The 18921-nt window shown below is 41.6% G+C and overlaps 1 protein-coding gene across 1 annotated transcript in view; it reads right to left on the bottom strand.

Moving 5' to 3' along the window:
- The window catches only part of HSPA12A (heat shock protein family A (Hsp70) member 12A), an 80866-nt gene that overhangs the window by 52673 nt on the left and 9272 nt on the right, over window positions 1–18921 (bottom strand). The window contains exon 2 of the mRNA XM_059821252.1: window positions 9505–9564. Coding sequence (XP_059677235.1) covers window positions 9505–9564 — 60 coding nt within the window. The remainder of the gene's footprint in view (window positions 1–9504; window positions 9565–18921) is intronic.

Consider the following 18921-nt stretch of genomic DNA (forward strand, 5'->3'; position numbering starts at 1 on the left):
TCAAATCCCTCCAAGACAGACTTTGAAGGAATTTCCTGTTTTAATACCAATTACTTACACAGTTCACCACTGCCATCCCAATTTTAAAACACTGCAAACTCACTGCTTTCATAGTAGTTATGGCAAAATTTAAAACTTGCATTTATTTTAAATGCATATCACTATGTTTCTTAACAGCACAGCACATGGGCCATAGTTGACATATTTTGAGTAAGGAGAGCTATGGAATGTTCTTTTTAAGATCAAAAATGTGCCTGGTCACTGAGAAGAGGCAGTTTCAATTTAATGACCCAGGAGCCAGGCCACTGGTCACAGTGAAGAAGATGAAGTCTGCAGGTATGTCACAAGCATTTCAAATCACCAAAGTTCATACTTGGCAGCAGCAGTTCCCTCAGCGCAGCACCAACATCTGTGACCTTACATCACCAAACAGCTGCACGCTCTTCAGTAAAACATCTGTGAAGCGAGTGTACCATTTACAATCACAACCGACGGACTTCAGAGCTCATTCCTGAAACAGATTCCAAGTCCTCCTGGTACCTCTCTCTTTCACCATTGGAGAAATACAGCTGAACAAGCCTGTGCAATGTGATGCAACCTGGAGTTCCACTCATTTCTGTTTTCATCTAGCAAGGCTGTTTAATAGGAAAGTGACAAGTGCCGTACAGAAGCTGAATAAGTAAGCAACTGAAGTAATTTATGGATAGACAAAATACTCTAAAGATTTCACTAAGCTGCATATGGAAAATGTCAACATCTGCTTTACTTAAAAAAATAAAAAAGGAATAGATCCAAACTCCCCAAAAAGGTCATGTTGCTTCATACCTAATTAAGGTCATGACTGTTCTTATTCTCCTACTCAGAAGTAGCATCGTTTGAGTGCATTTGTTTTTATTCCTTTCACATTTTCCCTTGTTGTTTACTGAGAGACAGCGCAGCTTTTTTTAATACCAAAAAAAACCCGATTTGCTCCTTCACAATACCTACAGACTAAAACAGCCACAGAGAGAAGTTGTTTCTAAAACCATAAATGGTGTGCTCTTTGAAGTCAAATACTTGTAAATTCCCATCTGACATACCATCAAAAGGCAGAACCAATTCAGGTGCAGAAAATGGAGCTGATAGGATGCTTTGGATGTTATTGTTTTAAAATAAAAAGTGTATTTTTAAGATTTTTTTTAAGAAAGGGATGGTTGTTTGGTGTAATTATAGATAGAATAAGTGAAATCATAGTAGAAGACAGCAAGAAGGGAACTAATCACCCAGAAGAGCTTAAAAGAATAAGGAACTGGAAATTTTAAAATATTTGACCAGACCTGTAGTTTTAAAAGAAAAAAAAAAAAACAAATCCAGACTTAATTGCAACAGCAGATATGGCGTCCAGAAGGGGCCTCAAAAATTTCAAGAGCATTCCCATGAAAGCGGGAGAAGTTGGCCATGGCAGGTCACACCAACTCAATGGGGAAAAAAAAAAAGCATTTGGCAGAAAAGAGCACAAGATGAGACACCAATCAACTCACATATCACCCCAACCACCAGTAACACAGTCAGAAAGCAAAACATACCCTAAATCTTGACATTTACATGCAGGGATTTGGTCTTTTGTAGCTGAGGCAGCATTCTGGTCTTCCTGCACAGAACTGGCCTCCTGAGGGCTGCTCTAACTGGAGCCGACAGCCGAGGCCGCAGCAACCTCTTCCAGCTCCTGGTGACAGTTGTATTTGAGACACTACCCGGTCACTCCCTCTAGACTAGGATAAAGCCCCCTCACAGCATATATGCATCAGCTAAATCAGCCTCTGGACAGAATATACCTCTTGGGGCCTCACTACAGCTGACTGCAGCTTTGGGGAAATTCTGCAGGTACAGAGCAGGGCAGCTCTGTTGAACAGCAACTGCTGTCCCAGTGGGAATGAACTAAATATTCAGACCGAAAGCTTATAGGGTGACAATACCATAAAGGAAAACTTGTCAGCTGAATCAGCCTCACCCAGTCATGAGCCAATGGCTTAAAAAATGCCAAAAGTCAGTATAATTAGATGCTTTACATGCAACAGCTCCCGGCTATGAACAGTTTCATCCAGACTCATACTAACCAAGCTGCAAATACCGCACTGCTGTGCTAACTGAAGCTATAAAAATGATTGGCAGGCACGGCATACAACACTTGGCTATTTTACATATAGACATTTCTTTTACGCATTGTACTATGCTGCAATAAGTGACTGCAGCTTCAATACTGTCAATACAACAACACGCACTAAATCACATTTTATCCCTGAAGCCCTTTTTTCTTTGACAGCTTCAGCATTCCAGTGCGTGGAAAGAACATAAAGATTTCTGGCATAACAAATCATCGCTTTACTACACAGTCTTCTGTCTTCTAACAAAACCCCTCCTGCATAGATTCTCCCTACGTTGCAAGTTACTTAATTTCAGCGTTACATCGCACTAACCTTGCAACTTTGCAGAAAACAAAACGCATTATACCCTGTCATCTAAAAGACAAATGAATCTGTCAGGCTGTTCTTCCCTTTGTCAGCTGCATGCTAGAAAATTGTTACAGGTTACTTCAAACCAAAGAGACATTAGAGACTTTATTTCTTTATTTAGGAAGCACTGAGGGAACATGGGGGGGGTGGGGGGAAGGGGAGGGGGCAGGGAGGGAATCCAGTAGAGCAGGTCATCTTGAAGCTTCAACTAGTTTCTAAGTATCATTTTCTGGGGTTTTTTTTAAGTGGATACTTTAAGACTCTTTTACTCCACTTGCACTGCAACTAAGCTATTTTATTCAAAATATTCCCCAAATCCCATTATGATCTGTATAAACTCAACCTTTTAAGTTTCCCCATACATTACTACCAGCACCTTTACATTACAGTTTCCTCAAATCTTTGCAGCATTCACTGAGGAAGAAGGGATGGAGGGATCAAATGAAATCAGGCTGAGTCTGCATTTCCCTTAGGGTTATTCACCCGTACCATTTGTATCCTAGGAACCCTCTTCCCTCCCCCGGTTCCCTTCCCACACAAGGAGAGACCACCCCTGTCCTGCAAAGGCTGTGTTATTTTTATCAGGCGCAGTGTAATCACAAACGGACCAAAACCACAGAATCCTAGTTTCAGGCAAAACAAGACTCAGATCGTCTCAGCTCGCATGTCAAGTTTGCAAAGTCAGAGACCCGCGGACCCGTTGACGTGGTAAAAAGGAACCACTCGGGTTTTATACCATCCCTACGCCTCGCCGGGAGCTCTCTGGTCCCCGAGGCTGTGCCAGGATGCTAAGGCTCTCATCCCAGACAGCACTGGCTCTCCCACCGAGCTGCCAGGTCTTTCTTTTTCAGCGCATCAGGCTACTAGCTAAAAAGGGTGCCTGCCTTTATTTCAGCAGCAGCCCCTGACTTCCAGCCCAAGCCCTCCCCCTTCTCTCCCGGGTCGCGGCTGGGAAGGGGAGACCCCGACCCGCGGGGAAGACGGAGCCACAAAGGCCCCCCCCACCGGGAGGGATGCCGCGCCGCCCCGCCGGGCCGCGCCCGCCGCAGAGCACCGGCGCCCGGGCAGGACGCCCGCCCCCGCCCCGGCCCGGCGATGCCGCCGCATTTCTTTTTCACCTGGATCCCCTCCCGCTCTGCTGCATCGGCCTCCCCCGGGGACGGCACGTGATGAGCCGCGGCAGCTCCGCAGCGGGCGGGGGGCTCCGCGGGGCTGAGCGCCGCAGCGAGCCGCCCCCCCGCTGCCGCAGCCGCCCCTGCCCGCGGGGACACCCCCCACGCCGCGCCCGCACCCCGCCGGGGAACCGAGGGGGCCGGCGGCCCTGCCCCACGCCGCGCCGCGGTCGCCCTGCCCGCGCGGACGCAGCCGGGGCGGCGGGGCCGGCAGAACCGCGGGGACATTGTCTGCCGCCTCCCCGCCTTCCCCTCCTCCGGACGGGGCTCCGGCTCCAGATCATCTCCCCCGATAAGCCGGGGCCGCCCCGCCGGGCCGGGCCGTGCCGGAGGAGCGCCCGGGCTGCGCCGCGCCCGCCGCCGGCAGCGCTCCTGCATTGCGGCGGGGGCCCGGCGGGAGCGGGGCCGCGCTCGGCCGCGGAGCACGGCCGCTCCCCCTTACCTGCAGCACCGCTCTCCGCCTCCGACATGGCCCGGCCGCCCGCTGCCGCCCCGCGGCTCTCTGCCCGCCGCGCCGCGCTCACTGCATGGGCCGGCGGCGGAGCTGCGCTGCCCACCCCGGGGGAGGCTCCGCTCCTTCCTCTCGTCCCCACCCCGCTGCGCCTTCCTGCAGACGGTGCGGAGAGCCAAAGGGAAGCCTCCGCGCTTGACCCGCCGCTGACAGGCTTCCCGCGCAGGCTGCGGGGCTGCGCAGCCCCTCCCCGCCCGCTCCCCGCAGCCGCACAAGGGACCCAGGGCTGCGGCTGCAGCTCGGAGGCGGTGGGGCGCTCGGCGGGGGGGGGAGCTCCGAGGGGCAGCCCAGCCCCAGATGCGGATTTCTCGGCTACTGAAGCAGAAGAACCCTCACGGTGAGAGCTATAAAAAGAGCACCCCCTCCGTGGCCTGAAGTGACACCCTGCCTCATCCGTGTGCGCTGGGAAAAGGGTTCTGGAGTCCTGCTGGAAACAAAGCGATGATGTTGTTTGCAAAGGTTATATTGGCTGTGTGCCTTCAGGTTGTCCGGGGTGTGTAGGTACAGCCAACCCGAACAGTCAGAAATCATTAACAGGGCCCCCGAAATCATGAATCACGGGGTAACTTTTACAGCATGGGATTCTTTCCATTTGCCTTTGGAATGAACTCTCCCGTGGGGTTCTGCAGGGCCATCAGGGCCAGAATCTCTTGTTTCCAGTGATTTTTAGCTAATTAACTTGTCTCCAGGACCTGGGAGAGAGACAGCCCTATTGTCACTTGATCCATGATTAAGTTCTAAGAGTTTTCCAAACTAAGTGAGAAGCCATTACAAACCCGAGAATAAAAATAAGGCTGGTATCCTCCCATGGACAATCCTGGAGCCAGAAAAAATGTTTTCCTGTTTTCCTCCCATGCTTCATGGTTTAATTCTCCTTTACTTTCCAGCCTCAGCGGCCATTCACATTTTGAAAGCACTGCCAGCAGTTGATGTGGAATAAATAAGGGCATTAACTCCAAGCCCAGCCTCAGTTCCATGCTGACTCCTAGGCTCAGGAGGTCACTCTGACATTCATCACAATGTAAAATCCACCCAAATTTTCTCTTGAGTCCTCCCAGCAAAGCTGTCGCTCGCACAAGGCGGGATCCCTGTGAAACGTCTGAGGATTAGGGAATTTTGAAGCAAAACCCTAGATACGGCAGGTGCTTACGCAGCACCTCCCTCTATTTGTTCCCTGATTTCCTCCTCTCATGCCTTAGCTCTGTTCCCTGTAGTTTTACTGCCTCTGAGGACAGAAGGTGTGGCACAAAAGTTAAAATTAAAGCAGTAAACTGCTTCACATCTAGACACCTGACTCATTTCAAAGGCCTGCACCAATCCTGTACGCACTAAAAAGACCTCTTCCTGAAATCCACTGTCTCGTCCAGGGAAAAAGCTGAACTCCTCAGTCCACATCCCAGAAGCAGCAGCACAAAGGGATTTTCTAAACTGTTGAGGAGGTGAGAGGGAAGGAGCATGCAGGGATGGTGGAACAGCAGCTCACTCCACCGTTCACATCGGCTGTGAGCCTACATCCTTGCAGAGACTCCATGACACAGGGATCACCCACACGATCTGCCAAAGCCCCAGGACAGCGTGCACTGGGACGGCGTGCATGGGGATTGCAGCTTCCTGCTCTTCCCTCTGCTCCACGCACAAAGGGGAACATCTGGCCAATAGTCGGCTTTAATTACCTATTTACAGTCAGGCTGAATATTTATGCTGTCATTAAACAGCCTCGGAAATAAAAAACCAAACAACTCTAATACTTGGTTTCCTGACAAGAGACTTAAATAGCAGAAACTTTTGCTTCAAATTAAATGCACTTCAATAGCAATTAATCGTAGGCTTTAAGAATGTACTGAGATAATTAACAAAGCCAGAGGGAAAAGAAACGAAACAATCAAGGAACACATAAACACATATCCAAATCGTATACTTTCAGGAAAAAAAATTGCATGCAGGCTAATTTTCCATGATCCCTCAAGCAACAAGACAACACACATAAAAATAGCATTTGCTGGGTACAGACATCTTTCCGAATGTCAAGGCAGTGACTACGTTATTCAATATCAAGCCAGGTTGCCTAAGTTACACACTCAGCTGTAGGTGTTTTGAATAATGCAGAAGGAGAATATTTGAACGCATGTGACTGCTGGTTTCAGAAATAAGACCTTTTCCCAGAAAGCTTAGTATCTCCTTTTAAAATCTAATGAGAGGAACCAAGTAAAAAAAAATGCACTTGAAATTAGATTCTCAATCTGAAATATAAAATTAAGAACTAAAGACTCTACAATTTTGTTTTGTTTTATATAGCTCAAAATTAATTATATAGGTAAAAATAAGTTATAGAAAAATAAAATAATGCATTATTTTTCCCTTGCCATCTCTCTCCCGGGAAACAAATAAAAAAGTACATTTCATATGAAAGAAAGAAACTCTTTGAAAAGGTCACTGTATAAAATGAGCCAGCTCTGGGGCTGAAGAGACTTCATTTTTGTTACTTATTCCATAGGAAGTTGGTCATTTTTACAGTCATTTTGACAGGTTGTTTGGAATCTGTGGTTTTAATGGTTTATTATTTTGTAAGCATAACAGGAAATGAGTCTAAATGTAAAGATTAAAATGTGAAAATACTGTGGATGGATAGATTTTGAAAAGGATGGCACAAGTCAAGTCATCTACATCCTCCAAACAGCTGTTCTTATGAACACCTAGGTGAGCTAATTAGCTTGTCCCTTACACAAAGTTCAGTTTTAGTATGGGTCTGGAAAGAATTTGTTTCCTTCTCAGTGAACTAACACCAGCTGGCTTAGTACATTGCAGGGGAGCAGTAGCAGAAAGGAAGAACCTTTTTTTGACTCTGAAACATCAAAGTGTTACTCCATCAGACAACCAAGGCACCCATGACTGTCAAATTCAAGCACCAAAGCCAGTAGTTGTTAGGGTATTACTCTGACTATGGGGAGAAGCATGATTTCTGCAGTAGCTTGGGGCAGACATCTGCTTTAAGTTCCCTCTCAAGCATCTACTTGGGACTGAACACCTCTCAAGCACAATCAAGAACAGTTATTTAATATACTGTATTTTGCATCTGCAGAGCACTTCTTATCCTAGGTGATGCCAGAAAGAGGCAGCCTCAAACCATTCAATCCATCACACAAAGGGTTCAGATACACTGGCATAAACTGACAGTACAAGAATAATAGCTGTCTAACCTAGCTCTGATTTTAGCAGAGCTACCACATACATGTTATCCATTAGCATCAATCAAAATTTCATGAGAAGATTGAAGATCGCCGCAGTGCCCTTTCAGGGCCATATTCACATGTTGTGAGAGCTAGTCAGTGAAAAGAGCTATGTGCTTCTCACACATGATTACGAGGGTCTAAGTGAGGCACTGATGGGGTAGTGCTGAGACTCAGTGAGCTGTAAGCACTAGGCACAGAGATCTGAAGGAATATAGGTATTTGAATATTGCTTTCAATGCACCTGACAGCAAGATGTACAGACATTATTACAGAGATCAGTGTGCCACTGAAGCCCAACACCCAGCCCAATACCGGTACCAGGGTGAGTTGTATATTTAAAAACCACAGCACATTTAAAACAAAAGAAGAGAAAGCATCTCAGCAGCGCAGAAATCCCTCATCAAGCACTATGTCCATCTGCTCAATTAAAATTCCTACAGTAACGGTTTCAATACTTCAAAGTTTCCTCTTGTGTACTTCCTGGAGCATCATTAAACATATAATACTGGATTTTTGTTTGTCACCTGCATAACCTGTTACTGCAGTCTCCTTCTTCATTCCAGTTGTATAGTTTTTCAGCTTACAGCACTTTAACCTCTCCAGTTCTGCTTATTGGTTCACATACTAAAAACCTAAAAACTTAGAAATTATTTTTATTACAGAGTCAACTGCCAATCTGTTTCCCTAGATGGAGTTTTTATCTTCACCTTTCCTAAGAACAGCCTTTTATATTAATACTCAAGAAATCTCTGTAAAGACAAGAAGAACAAAAAACTATTCATCGCTGTCACAGCCTTTCAATAAAGAAGCTTACTGAGCATGTAAGAATATGAAGGGTTCCTTCAAAAGGAAGAGATTATATAGTTTTCACCTGTCTTTTACACATTTCTCATTCCCGGTACCCCGGCATCCACTGGAAGTGCATCACTCTGGGAACAGAGCCTGCATAGAATTCTCTAGCATTTCACAGCAGGATGTTTTTTCTGCATATCTGCTAGGCTGTAGACACTGAAAGTGTGGTTCTGGAGCTCACAGATCTCTGGCAACACACATATTCATTTGGAGAGTACTTTCAAATGCCGACTTGGCAGCCCTCACCACTGCTTACACCGTTTAGTTTTTTTCACTTCGTTTACAAACTCTACTATGTAGGTATGTTGAACACTGAACAGTGTGTCCAGTGGTCCCACCATAGTAATGTTCAATAGTCTTCTTGTGGATCCCAATGGACTGTGCTAGCTGCTGTGTGCACAGAACTAAAAGATGGATTCACTCCCAAAAAGTTTCCACTCATACTGTATGTGCTGAACACCTTTTTTCCTTAAATTAATTGCCCTTCCTCTACCCTGGATGTATTAAAACCAAAACAAAACCAAAAAAACCCAAACCCAACACAAACAAAAAAAAAACCCAGAACAAACAGTTTTATTATATAACTTAATGTGATCATACCATCACTCTCCAAATATGCACCCATCTATATACAGTAAAAAATGCTATTCTGTCAAGGCATTTTTAAAATATCAACCAGATTGCGCAACCATAGCGGGTTGTTTTACCACACATTTCTTAACGCTCCAAAAGAAACAAAGCTGCATATGCATCAGAGAATAAACTTAGTTTTGTTACATGGTTCCTGTGAACATATGCACTGCTTAAGTAAGTGAAGAGCATGGTGGCTCCCACTGGTCAATAGAAGTGGTGGATGGCTCAGCCACCTCTAAACCCAAGGAACTACAGCTGGGCAGGACAAAATTCTGCCTACCCTATTACTTAGGACCTCAGTTCCAGAGAATACATTGTACCCCCCAGATGGCATGTTTAGGTATTATTGTTCATACCCTTGCTTTGCAGATTGCTTCACTGAATTAAATAGCATTACCAAAATTGCAGTGTTATTTGCACTGCAAGTAATAATTCTGTCCCTTAAAAATATCCTGTACCAGCCTGAGTATACTGAATTTGACAATGTAAAGGGGACAGGACTCAGAAAATTACCAGATGCAACAAGTGACATAGGAGTACATTCTCTCACTGTGCACCTGTGATACATACAAATGTCATCACAGAAATACATAGGACAGTTACCAGACTCCTACCTAACTGCCTTCTGAAGCTTCCTGTGGTCCAATTAAGTACTAGAAAGAAAAGGCAGCATGCTGAAAGATAAGCAACACATGATTGACATGATACTCAAACGAATCCAAGGGGAAAATCTGAAACTAGAATTATATGCAGTTTCCACAGATTGATTACTCATAGGAAACAGACGTTAGGTTTCATGTACGTACATGTCAGCTTAAGGTTGTTTTTCTTCCTAACACGTTGGAGAAACTGTGTGGAGAAAACACAAATATAATAAAAATGTCAACCCAGATTCTCCAGATTAGTATGGAATTAATTGGAAGAGCAAACACTGTAATACATATTAGATTTCATCTATCTTGCCCAGTATCTAGGAGGTAGAAGTGGTCACACTGAGACACACACATGTACAGAGGAATAAAAGAAGTTTAAAGGCCGACTGAAGAAATGCAGGCTAGCAAAGTCATAGAGTAAACAAGAGAAATAACGTGATCAGTTTTACAATAAACTACTTGCAGTATACAGAGGAATCTATACCTCCACCTAAGGCTGAACAAACTGATTGCTTACTGGAGTAAATCTTAATGAATTCCGCTGACCTCCAACTTCCATCTGACATTTAACAATGCAGCAGGACTGGGACATTTTAGATTTTGAAGGCAAATGAAAAATAACCAAAAGCCCTCTGACACTCTTAAGAAGTGCCTGGTGAATACCAAAAATGTTTTTAACATTATAAATGTATTTTGCTAGGTTTTACAACCTTTAACATTTCATGTCTATGAACATTATATGTTTTGATTTTTACTTCTAAGAATATTATCCAAAAAGAAAAGGCTAAATTGTTGTAAAAGATGTTTTACAAAGATACGCCTTAGAAATGCTCATGAAACATAAATCTGTAAATATAAGTGATGTTGGATTTTTTTTCAGAGCATAACTTTTCTTAAAAAGAATATTTGCTAGAAAATTGTATTTAGAACATCAGATGGTACCATTTATTCAATCATAGGTAGACACAGCATAGTAAGTCACACAGATGAAGGAAAAAAACCGGAAATACTCCTAGGCATAGTAGAAGTAGCTATTTTAGCATGAATCCACTGGTTGAAATACGTTCTTTACAAAACATTTAAGAAAATTCCAATAACTAACACATATGTAAAAATTAAAAGGCTAAATCATCAGTCAGTCAGCACTAGGAGTAATTTATTTACTTTTGGTTAAAAGGTCTGGAATGGCGTTGTGAGCATCACCAACATTTTCTCAAAATCTTGATGTGCCACTCCTCTCTGTACGTTCTTTGTTAACTACCACATACTTCTATTTTTGTAATCTTTAATGAGGGCACACACATAAAAATGAAAGTACATAATATCCCAAATGAACAGAGTGAGGTTTTCTGCTCAACATCTAATTTATCTCACCACGGGTTACATGAGACCTCTGATCGATTTTTTTCTCCCTAATAACTAAAGGGATGCCAATTCCATAAGATTATATCACACTATCACTTGCAGTAAAATCTTTCTGAAGAAAGACATCAATACCAGTTTTTGATGATTTCTAAACATGGAGTCTAGTATGCTAAAATAAAGACTATGAATCCGTAAGTCGTATTATTCCTGCAAAGGTGAGGAATTATCATGAGCAGTAGCAAGTAATTAAAAAGTTAAATTATAACATGAGTAACAATTCAACAGTCATCTAACAAAGACATGACTATTTTTAAGAAAAGTAGTTCATCTTATACGAGATTAGCATCACTGAAATACATAATATATTTAGCCTCTATAAATTAATACTTAATTAATTACAACTGCTACGTAAAAAATAGAAGCAAAAATAAGCTATTTCCTGTATTTACACAAATGTAAAGGAGAATACAGTTTGTCCCTGACTCCAGAATTCAATAATAGATACAGAAAAAAACAAAAAGAAGATGGCAGAACTCAACGGACTTAAAATGTAATTGAAATCAGAAACCATGACTCAAATCTTGCTTTGATGAAGCATCAAGCTGTGAGTTGGAGAAGTCCATTATTTGTCCATTCTCATTTAAATAAAACAAACTGCACCAAAATCTTTAAACTGGCACATATAATGCAAGAAACATACTTCCTCTTACCAAATCTGTTGGATTTGACTGTGGTATTTTCAATAATGATTTATTATTTTAGCCTTCTTTGCCAGCAGAAAAGAATGTTGTTGACATTCCTTTAAGTGTTTAGCCTAAATAATTACTAAACTGCTCAAGTCTGGTAATTCAATAAACCAAGAATTTTTTCAGGAGAAAAACTAATACTCCTTTAAATGTTGCCACGTTCTTAAACTTAACTACCGTAAAGATGATGCTTTAATCCCTTAAAGAAACGTAATGAAATCGTATTAATTTGATTTTTCATTGACAAAAGAAGAATCGCATCACATTGATCCCATTAGTTGCAATAAAAGATCTGGGTCTTATTTCTTGGTGAAGATTACCATTTAGAAAAAGACACAGCTGATTATTTTAGTATACTGTGTATGCATGTGTATCTTATAAAACCAGTATTTTCACTGACCACAAAAATATTCCATACCTTTTTATACTTAAGACATGATGGCAAACTCTGGTTGCAGCTTCTCTCAGCTGGATTCAAAGCCTATTCAAATCAATGGAAAATCTCCCATTGCTTTCAATAATTTTAAATCAGGCGCTGAAACACTGAGGTTGGGTGATAGCTGCTTGGCATTTGGGAACTGTATACTAGAGGATGTAATGTATGCCTATGTTTCTAATACAGATGCTCTTTAGCTAGCACTTCATTCACCTGTGCTGTTACATAGAAACTGTGATTGTCTACATCACCAGAATGAGTGTCACAGAATATGGATTCAGATGTTTTAATAAGTCTGCTACACAATAGGATTTTGGACAGAACATGCTGAAAAGGAGACTAGATTGCTTTCAGGATCTTGCAACACCAGCAGATCTCAGCAAGGACATTCAGAAACCCAAATAGAGCAAATGCACTGAGATTACTGTGTCCACACCTCAGATGCTCTTTGTTCATCCAAGGTCTCCTGGCTTTGAAACATACGGCACTGAAAGTAAATGTAGATGCTTTCTTAAAATCAGCTCTGCAGAAAATGTGTGTTGTATGGGCAGGGTTCAAGCGCAATAAAAAAAGCCATCACCACAGGAAACTGCATTTGGTTTGTTTAGAATGGCAGCATAAAAATTCATACAAAAAGAAGTGCTTGACACTGTTTATAAATAGTTACATATGTATAAAAATACTGTTCAAATCCATTTGACATCTCTCTTCCAAAGGACTATATTTTTGTCTGAGTCTGTATTTTCAATCCTTTGCCTTAAGCTTGCATATGACTGCTCTGTTATTTAGAAAGTAGTGACCACCTTTTACTAATATAAAGAATGGGCAATTTTAAATTTGAATGTGCAAAACTACTGCCATTAAAGCATAATTTAATGCAGTGCTCAATGCAGGAACAGTCCTCCTCCTGGAAAAGCCTTCTTGCAAAGAAAAGGAAAAGAAACAGTCAGAGACGACAAGCTTGTGTCAAATCAAATTATTCACTAACATAATTTTGGTACTAGCATAAAGTAGGTCTTCAGATTGCATGACAAATAAAAACAGGTAGTAAATAAAAATAAACAGGAAGGTACTGCTCAAGAAACAGAAGGAGCACATGGTGAGGAATTTACAGTGAGGAGTGACTGCCGAGAGAAGAATAAGCATGAGGAGATATGAATAGTATTTTCTAAAACAAGGTCATTGCAGAAAAGGTTTTAGATTCCAGTCTATGTTTATAGCCTTTGGTGTCAAGGTGTCCAAGAACAAATCCAGAAAGACTGACTTTGTAAAAGTAAATTTTTTCTGTCACCCTTTTTGTCACCCGAGGTGCTGTATGTCAAGGCCTAAAAATGTCACTGTAGATAGATTATGTTAATAAGACATGAAATACTGTTTATAGCTACAGGGAAAATAGGGTGCTTGTATCAAATACATCTTACTGTTCACTGACGCAAGATCTAAGGGGCACTTTCTACAGATAAATGGGTTTAGAATGACATGAATTTAAAATTGTATTCCCAGTCATAAACGGACCATGCAGACAATGGACAAGTAACCAATCCAAAGGTTGCCATGAGTAACTATTTATAGCCACCCTTCCTTCTTCAAACTTTTCAATTTAATCAATACAAAAGCAGCACACTTAACTCTCATCATCTCAATTTTGTACTTGACGTAACTCAAACAAGAGGTTTTAAAGTCAGTTTTTCACAGGCATCCATAACTCATTTTCCATAGCACTGCATGGGTATTGTGAGGGCTCAGTATCTCTCAAGACTTAAGGTGGGGAAAATAATAGTTCAGAAGTGCTCACTAATTCTGAATGGTTAATTTTAGATTTTCAAAGAGTCTAACTTACTGCTGCTTTCTCTGAGATGCAGCTGCTCAACATCAGAAAGAGCAAATGTCCCACATTTAGAGCACTCAGAGATAGCTAGATGCCTATCTTGATTTTCAAATTCACAGAGACACCTAATCCTCAGTGAAAGTCACAGGAGGTAATTGTAAAATTGCTTTTCAAAGCCAGCTGGAAAGCTATCTCCATTTTTAGGTCCTTTCACAACCTTACTGGCACAAGTATTTTCCCCTGTAATAGATGTTTCTGTGTATCCATGTGTTTGCAAGATTTTATACTGTTTGCAGTTACAAGGATTTTTGCTGAAAAGAAAATTAAGCTTGCCTTGAGGTAGCTCTCTTAAAACTGTGTCTTCCTACAGGTATTTGAAATTTCAAGGACTTTGAATGACTGGATACATACAGTTATCACAGACAAAGAAGGGAAGCAGTTGTATGTAAAATCTTCTTGTGTGTTATGCATGAACAAGTTCTACATGGATACATACCATAATTTCCTCTCGATGTGGTACAGTTTATAGAGAAAAATACAATTTTAGACGAGTAATTACAATCATAATTCCTTTCAATTCACTGCTAAATCTCCTCATTATTAGCTCTTCTGATTGTAATGCTTCTGTATTTGGCTGGCCCTTCTCAACTGGTACAGCTGAGCAGGGGCACTAGATAAGAGTTATGGGCTGGTCTCTTCTAGGTCCTTGTTCACCATTTAGAGACCACTGCTTTCTCAAAGTCCTACTGTAGCATATTTCTAAGCCTGTACGTACCTGAGTTACTGCCAACTGGCAGATGCTGATATTCTTTCACAGCTAATAAGCTGCTTGCAGTTTCAGCTCCAGCTGATGCCTCGGGATCTGAAACAGGATTTTTAAAGTATGACTTTCCATGTTTTCACTGCTAGTCCTTTCTGTTCCTTTCAGATGCTTTGAGCATACCTAAGCCAAAAGGTGACTACCTGTCCAGATGTATATAGTGGAAGAGAGAGGTGCCTGTCTTTTCCTGCTTTCAAACAAACAGCTGTTCCGGTGTTCTAACAAGGAGCCTTGAACTTTCTCTTGCAATCAAGATATGGATGTTCAGGATCTTTCCAAATCATACTCAGGAGATATCAGCATTCTGCAAGCATATCTACCACTTCCTTCATGTCTCTTGTTCACACAGTCATGGTGATAAATTAGACATGCCTCTAACTCCAGAAGAAATTTCATGTTTAGGAATGTCATGTTTAGGAAGTGCCTGCTTGCTCAAAGACCAACTTAGTCCCATCACAGTTCTTGACATTCCTGTCTTGGCTGGTAAGATTTTCCCTCCACACAGCTGTGGGGCCACTCTGGATTACCCAGTTCTTCCCTATAAATTGCTTGAGGGAATCTTGGAGCTGAGGTCTCGATTTAGCTACAAGGCTCATTGGAGACAGGCAGTGCCAGGCACTGAAGTATGCATGTACTTTTGCAGTACAAGACAAAAAGGTTGACCACAACTTCATACTTGTTTGCCTGACAGCCATCCCCACAAACCGGCAGGCATGCCACTCCCACAAACCTACAAACCTACAAAACCCTGCTAAAAAGGCCAAAATTAAATTCTTTGCAGAATTTCCCCAGTAGAGTTTCTTCGCTCTTTCCTACTGAAATCAATCATTTCTGCAGGAAAATCTATGAGAACAGAAAAAAATTACACTCTAATCAAAAGCTCAAAAGGTGCAAAAGAAGCAAGTTAAACACATGACCATTGGGTCAAGGTTCCCTAACTCCTTGTATCCAACTCCCTCAAGGTTTAAAGTAGGGAAGGGAGGAATGTGAGTATAAGCCTGTACCCTTGCTGTTACATCAACTTCTGCAGTCAGAAGTCATCCAGACAGATAATTTCAAAATCATGCTGGATCAAAACCATTCAGGACTTTGAACACTTGAGTCATTCTCTTTAAATAAGGCAGCAACCACTTTCCACAGCAGCCGAAGTTTCCAATGATTGCAGTGTATTACTCAAGATACGATGTACTACACTAATCTACTCAAGAGGTGACAGAGGCACAGAAAACTGTGTAAGGCCAGCATCTGAAAGGAAAGGTTGCAGACTCTTGGGCAAACACAGACGATAAAAGCATTCCTGGCAGTTGTTGCTATCTAAGCATTCTGGAACAGCCAAGGACATATTCAGAATGGCACAATATCATCTTCAGAAACTCCACTCTCATTATCTATTTTGTTAGTGCTGTGCTTGTTTTGTCCCTCAACAACCTTGCAGGACCCTCTTTAAAGCCAATGAAAGTTAAACACACTCAGGCAAGAACAAAATGGAAATCAACTTCTTACCAAACAACCATACACAGGCTTTAAGTTGACAGACAAGTCTGAACCCAGTAACGTTATTGGATAAACACCACTTTGATTTGCCCCTTCAGGCCCAAACACCTATCATAGATCCAATTAGGAACCACAACCACAATTGCCAACATGTTGGCAATGAACTGGACAAATCTTAAAAACAGAAACGAAACCACACACAGAACCGAAATGAAAGAACAATCAACGAAAATCTAAAATAAAAGCTGAACGATCCGAGAGCACATAAGTCTGTCATCATATCCGCACATTTCACAAAAGCAACAAAAGATGCCACACTGCTCAGACCAAACCCTGTTTGTCCCAAGGCCTGAATTTTATAATAAATTTGTATCCTTAGCTTACCTTTTCTTCTTAAGCATAAATGAAGTAGGCTGGAGGCTCCATTCAGTGCTCTCTACAAAACCTATAAGCACTCAATCACTGCCAAAATACTCATACCTTGTCAGTGTTATTCTCACTGCATCTGCTTTTTGAGCAGCCCCATGCATGGCATACGATGTACAAAAAAAATGTTGTGACAGCAGCTCCAGAAACATACAGCCAGTCCTTACTGCATAGCTAATGACGCTGTCCCAGCCGATTAATTTGTGGCCTTTGATGTGACCTTTTTCTTCAGCCAAGTTAATATGCATCTTAACTTTGCAGAGGAAATCAATCAAGTTCTACTTACAATTCCAACAGTGTAAATCTGAAGCAAGTTCATTGTGCTATTCCCAATGTCACAGAAACACAAAGACAGTATTTTAGACCAACAGCACCGTGACATGTGATGCATATCTAAAATCAGACACTAGTATTGCAGGAAGATTATGTTTTAGATTAGCAACAATGTCCCAACATCACACAAGGAAAACAAATGCAAGGTAGCTTCAGGCAGAATAATTTGAATATCCTGTGAACATTGATAAATTCTAAAGTAATCCCAACAAAAAAGCTTGCTGTCATTGCTGAATACACCATTCAGCAGCTATCAAGAAATAAGCAAAAGTTTAAGAAGTACAGAGGAACAGAATTAAAAAAATATATCTCAGATACAAAGCTATGTTAAACACGATGCTCTCACCTGGCATACTGTGTTCAGTTCATACTGTCATGCAAGGTGTGTAAGAACCAAGTAGGGTTCAAAGTGAGTGGAGTGATTTAGAGACATTTTTCCATATAACAAGAAATTGTTAAGATTGGGATTAGACACAGAGGACAGACAACTGTAGGACAAAGCTCTGTTGACACACAGCTCTGCCTAATTAGACTCACCAGGTAGTGTTCAAGGGCAGAAGAGAGAACCTTAATTCCAACATCAACCACACATCTTTAATTAGAAAGAATCCTGAAAAGTTATGAACAAGCCATGTAAGCCAAGAAAGTAGAAGACATGCTGCAAGAATATCAAATGGTGAGATGGAACTTTCCCAAAAAGATGACTGTAAACTGCCAAAATAATCATCTGCCCTACAATGCTAGCACACACACCAGAATCACACTTTGCAGCTACTAACAGGTTAGTACAAGAAGAGGCTCAGGTGTGTAAACAAAATCAAGGATGATACCAGTAGCTTCCCTGTTTCTTGAGGATATTCTAGGTATTTCTGGAAGCACTTTTGTGCAGGCAAGAGCCATCTTTACTTAGGCCCAAACAAATAACAGTGAATTCCCACACTCCAACTAACAGGTCCATTGCAGCAGTTGAACAACTCTTGCAGAAAGCTTTCAGAACAAAAAGCAGCCAGGCATGTGAACCAAAAATGTCTGGGATTCAGGGGTAGCAATCTCACAGGCATCTGCCCTGACATCTTCATTTCTGGATTTTATTGACTAGCTTAAGGTTTTAATTTTAAATTATTTAGCTTTTACTAGCATTTTTCTTATTTTTTTATTTTCAACATTAGGATCTACAACACCTATGTGTTGCAAAGGAGACTGGAATTAGGATTAGCAGTACAAACACGTCAAAGAAGACAGACATAGAAGACATGTCATAGAAAGCAAGTATGGTTGAAACTTAAGTTGAAGTGCTACCACAAAATATAGAATTTCTACCTTGTGACATACTTTTATTACAGTCAATATTTAATCTTGTATATTCTTTCTTGTGCTAAATCGTGATTGTTTCCTTTGCTTCTGATAATAATCCAAATCTGATGTCCTAATTACATACTCCAGTAGTTTCTAGGGCCTAGGGGAGTAAAAAAAAGGGACACAGCTGCATCACGTCACTGAAACTATTCACCTTCCCACTCGAAACACTAGTGTCAGCTCAGGAATGCACCAGAAAGGTGTCCACTGCTTTTGCCACCTGCAAACTTGCCAGTCAGAGACAACAAGCAAAGAGTTCTCAAATAACGGCAAGGAATGAATAGTCCCCAGCTCCACATCAGTGGGAAAAACATGACCTTTCCTAAACGGACCCGGAAGATCTCCTGTGTCTAATATATGAATATGTGCATAAACAAATATCAGTTAAAACCTGCATCAACAGCTCCTTGTTGCCTTTTCATATACAAAAGATTTTCAGAAGCATAGGGACAGATGAGCCCCAAATTCTCACCTTCTTTTTGAAAATCTCTGTTGAAATATCATTGCTGGAATCCACAGTTAAATATACCTTGTCCTTACTTTTATCACATACATGTTTTGCATTTCTTACTAA

The sequence above is a fragment of the Gavia stellata genome, chromosome 9, assembly GCF_030936135.1.
Source record: "Gavia stellata isolate bGavSte3 chromosome 9, bGavSte3.hap2, whole genome shotgun sequence".
Taxonomy (NCBI): Eukaryota; Metazoa; Chordata; class Aves; order Gaviiformes; family Gaviidae; genus Gavia; species Gavia stellata.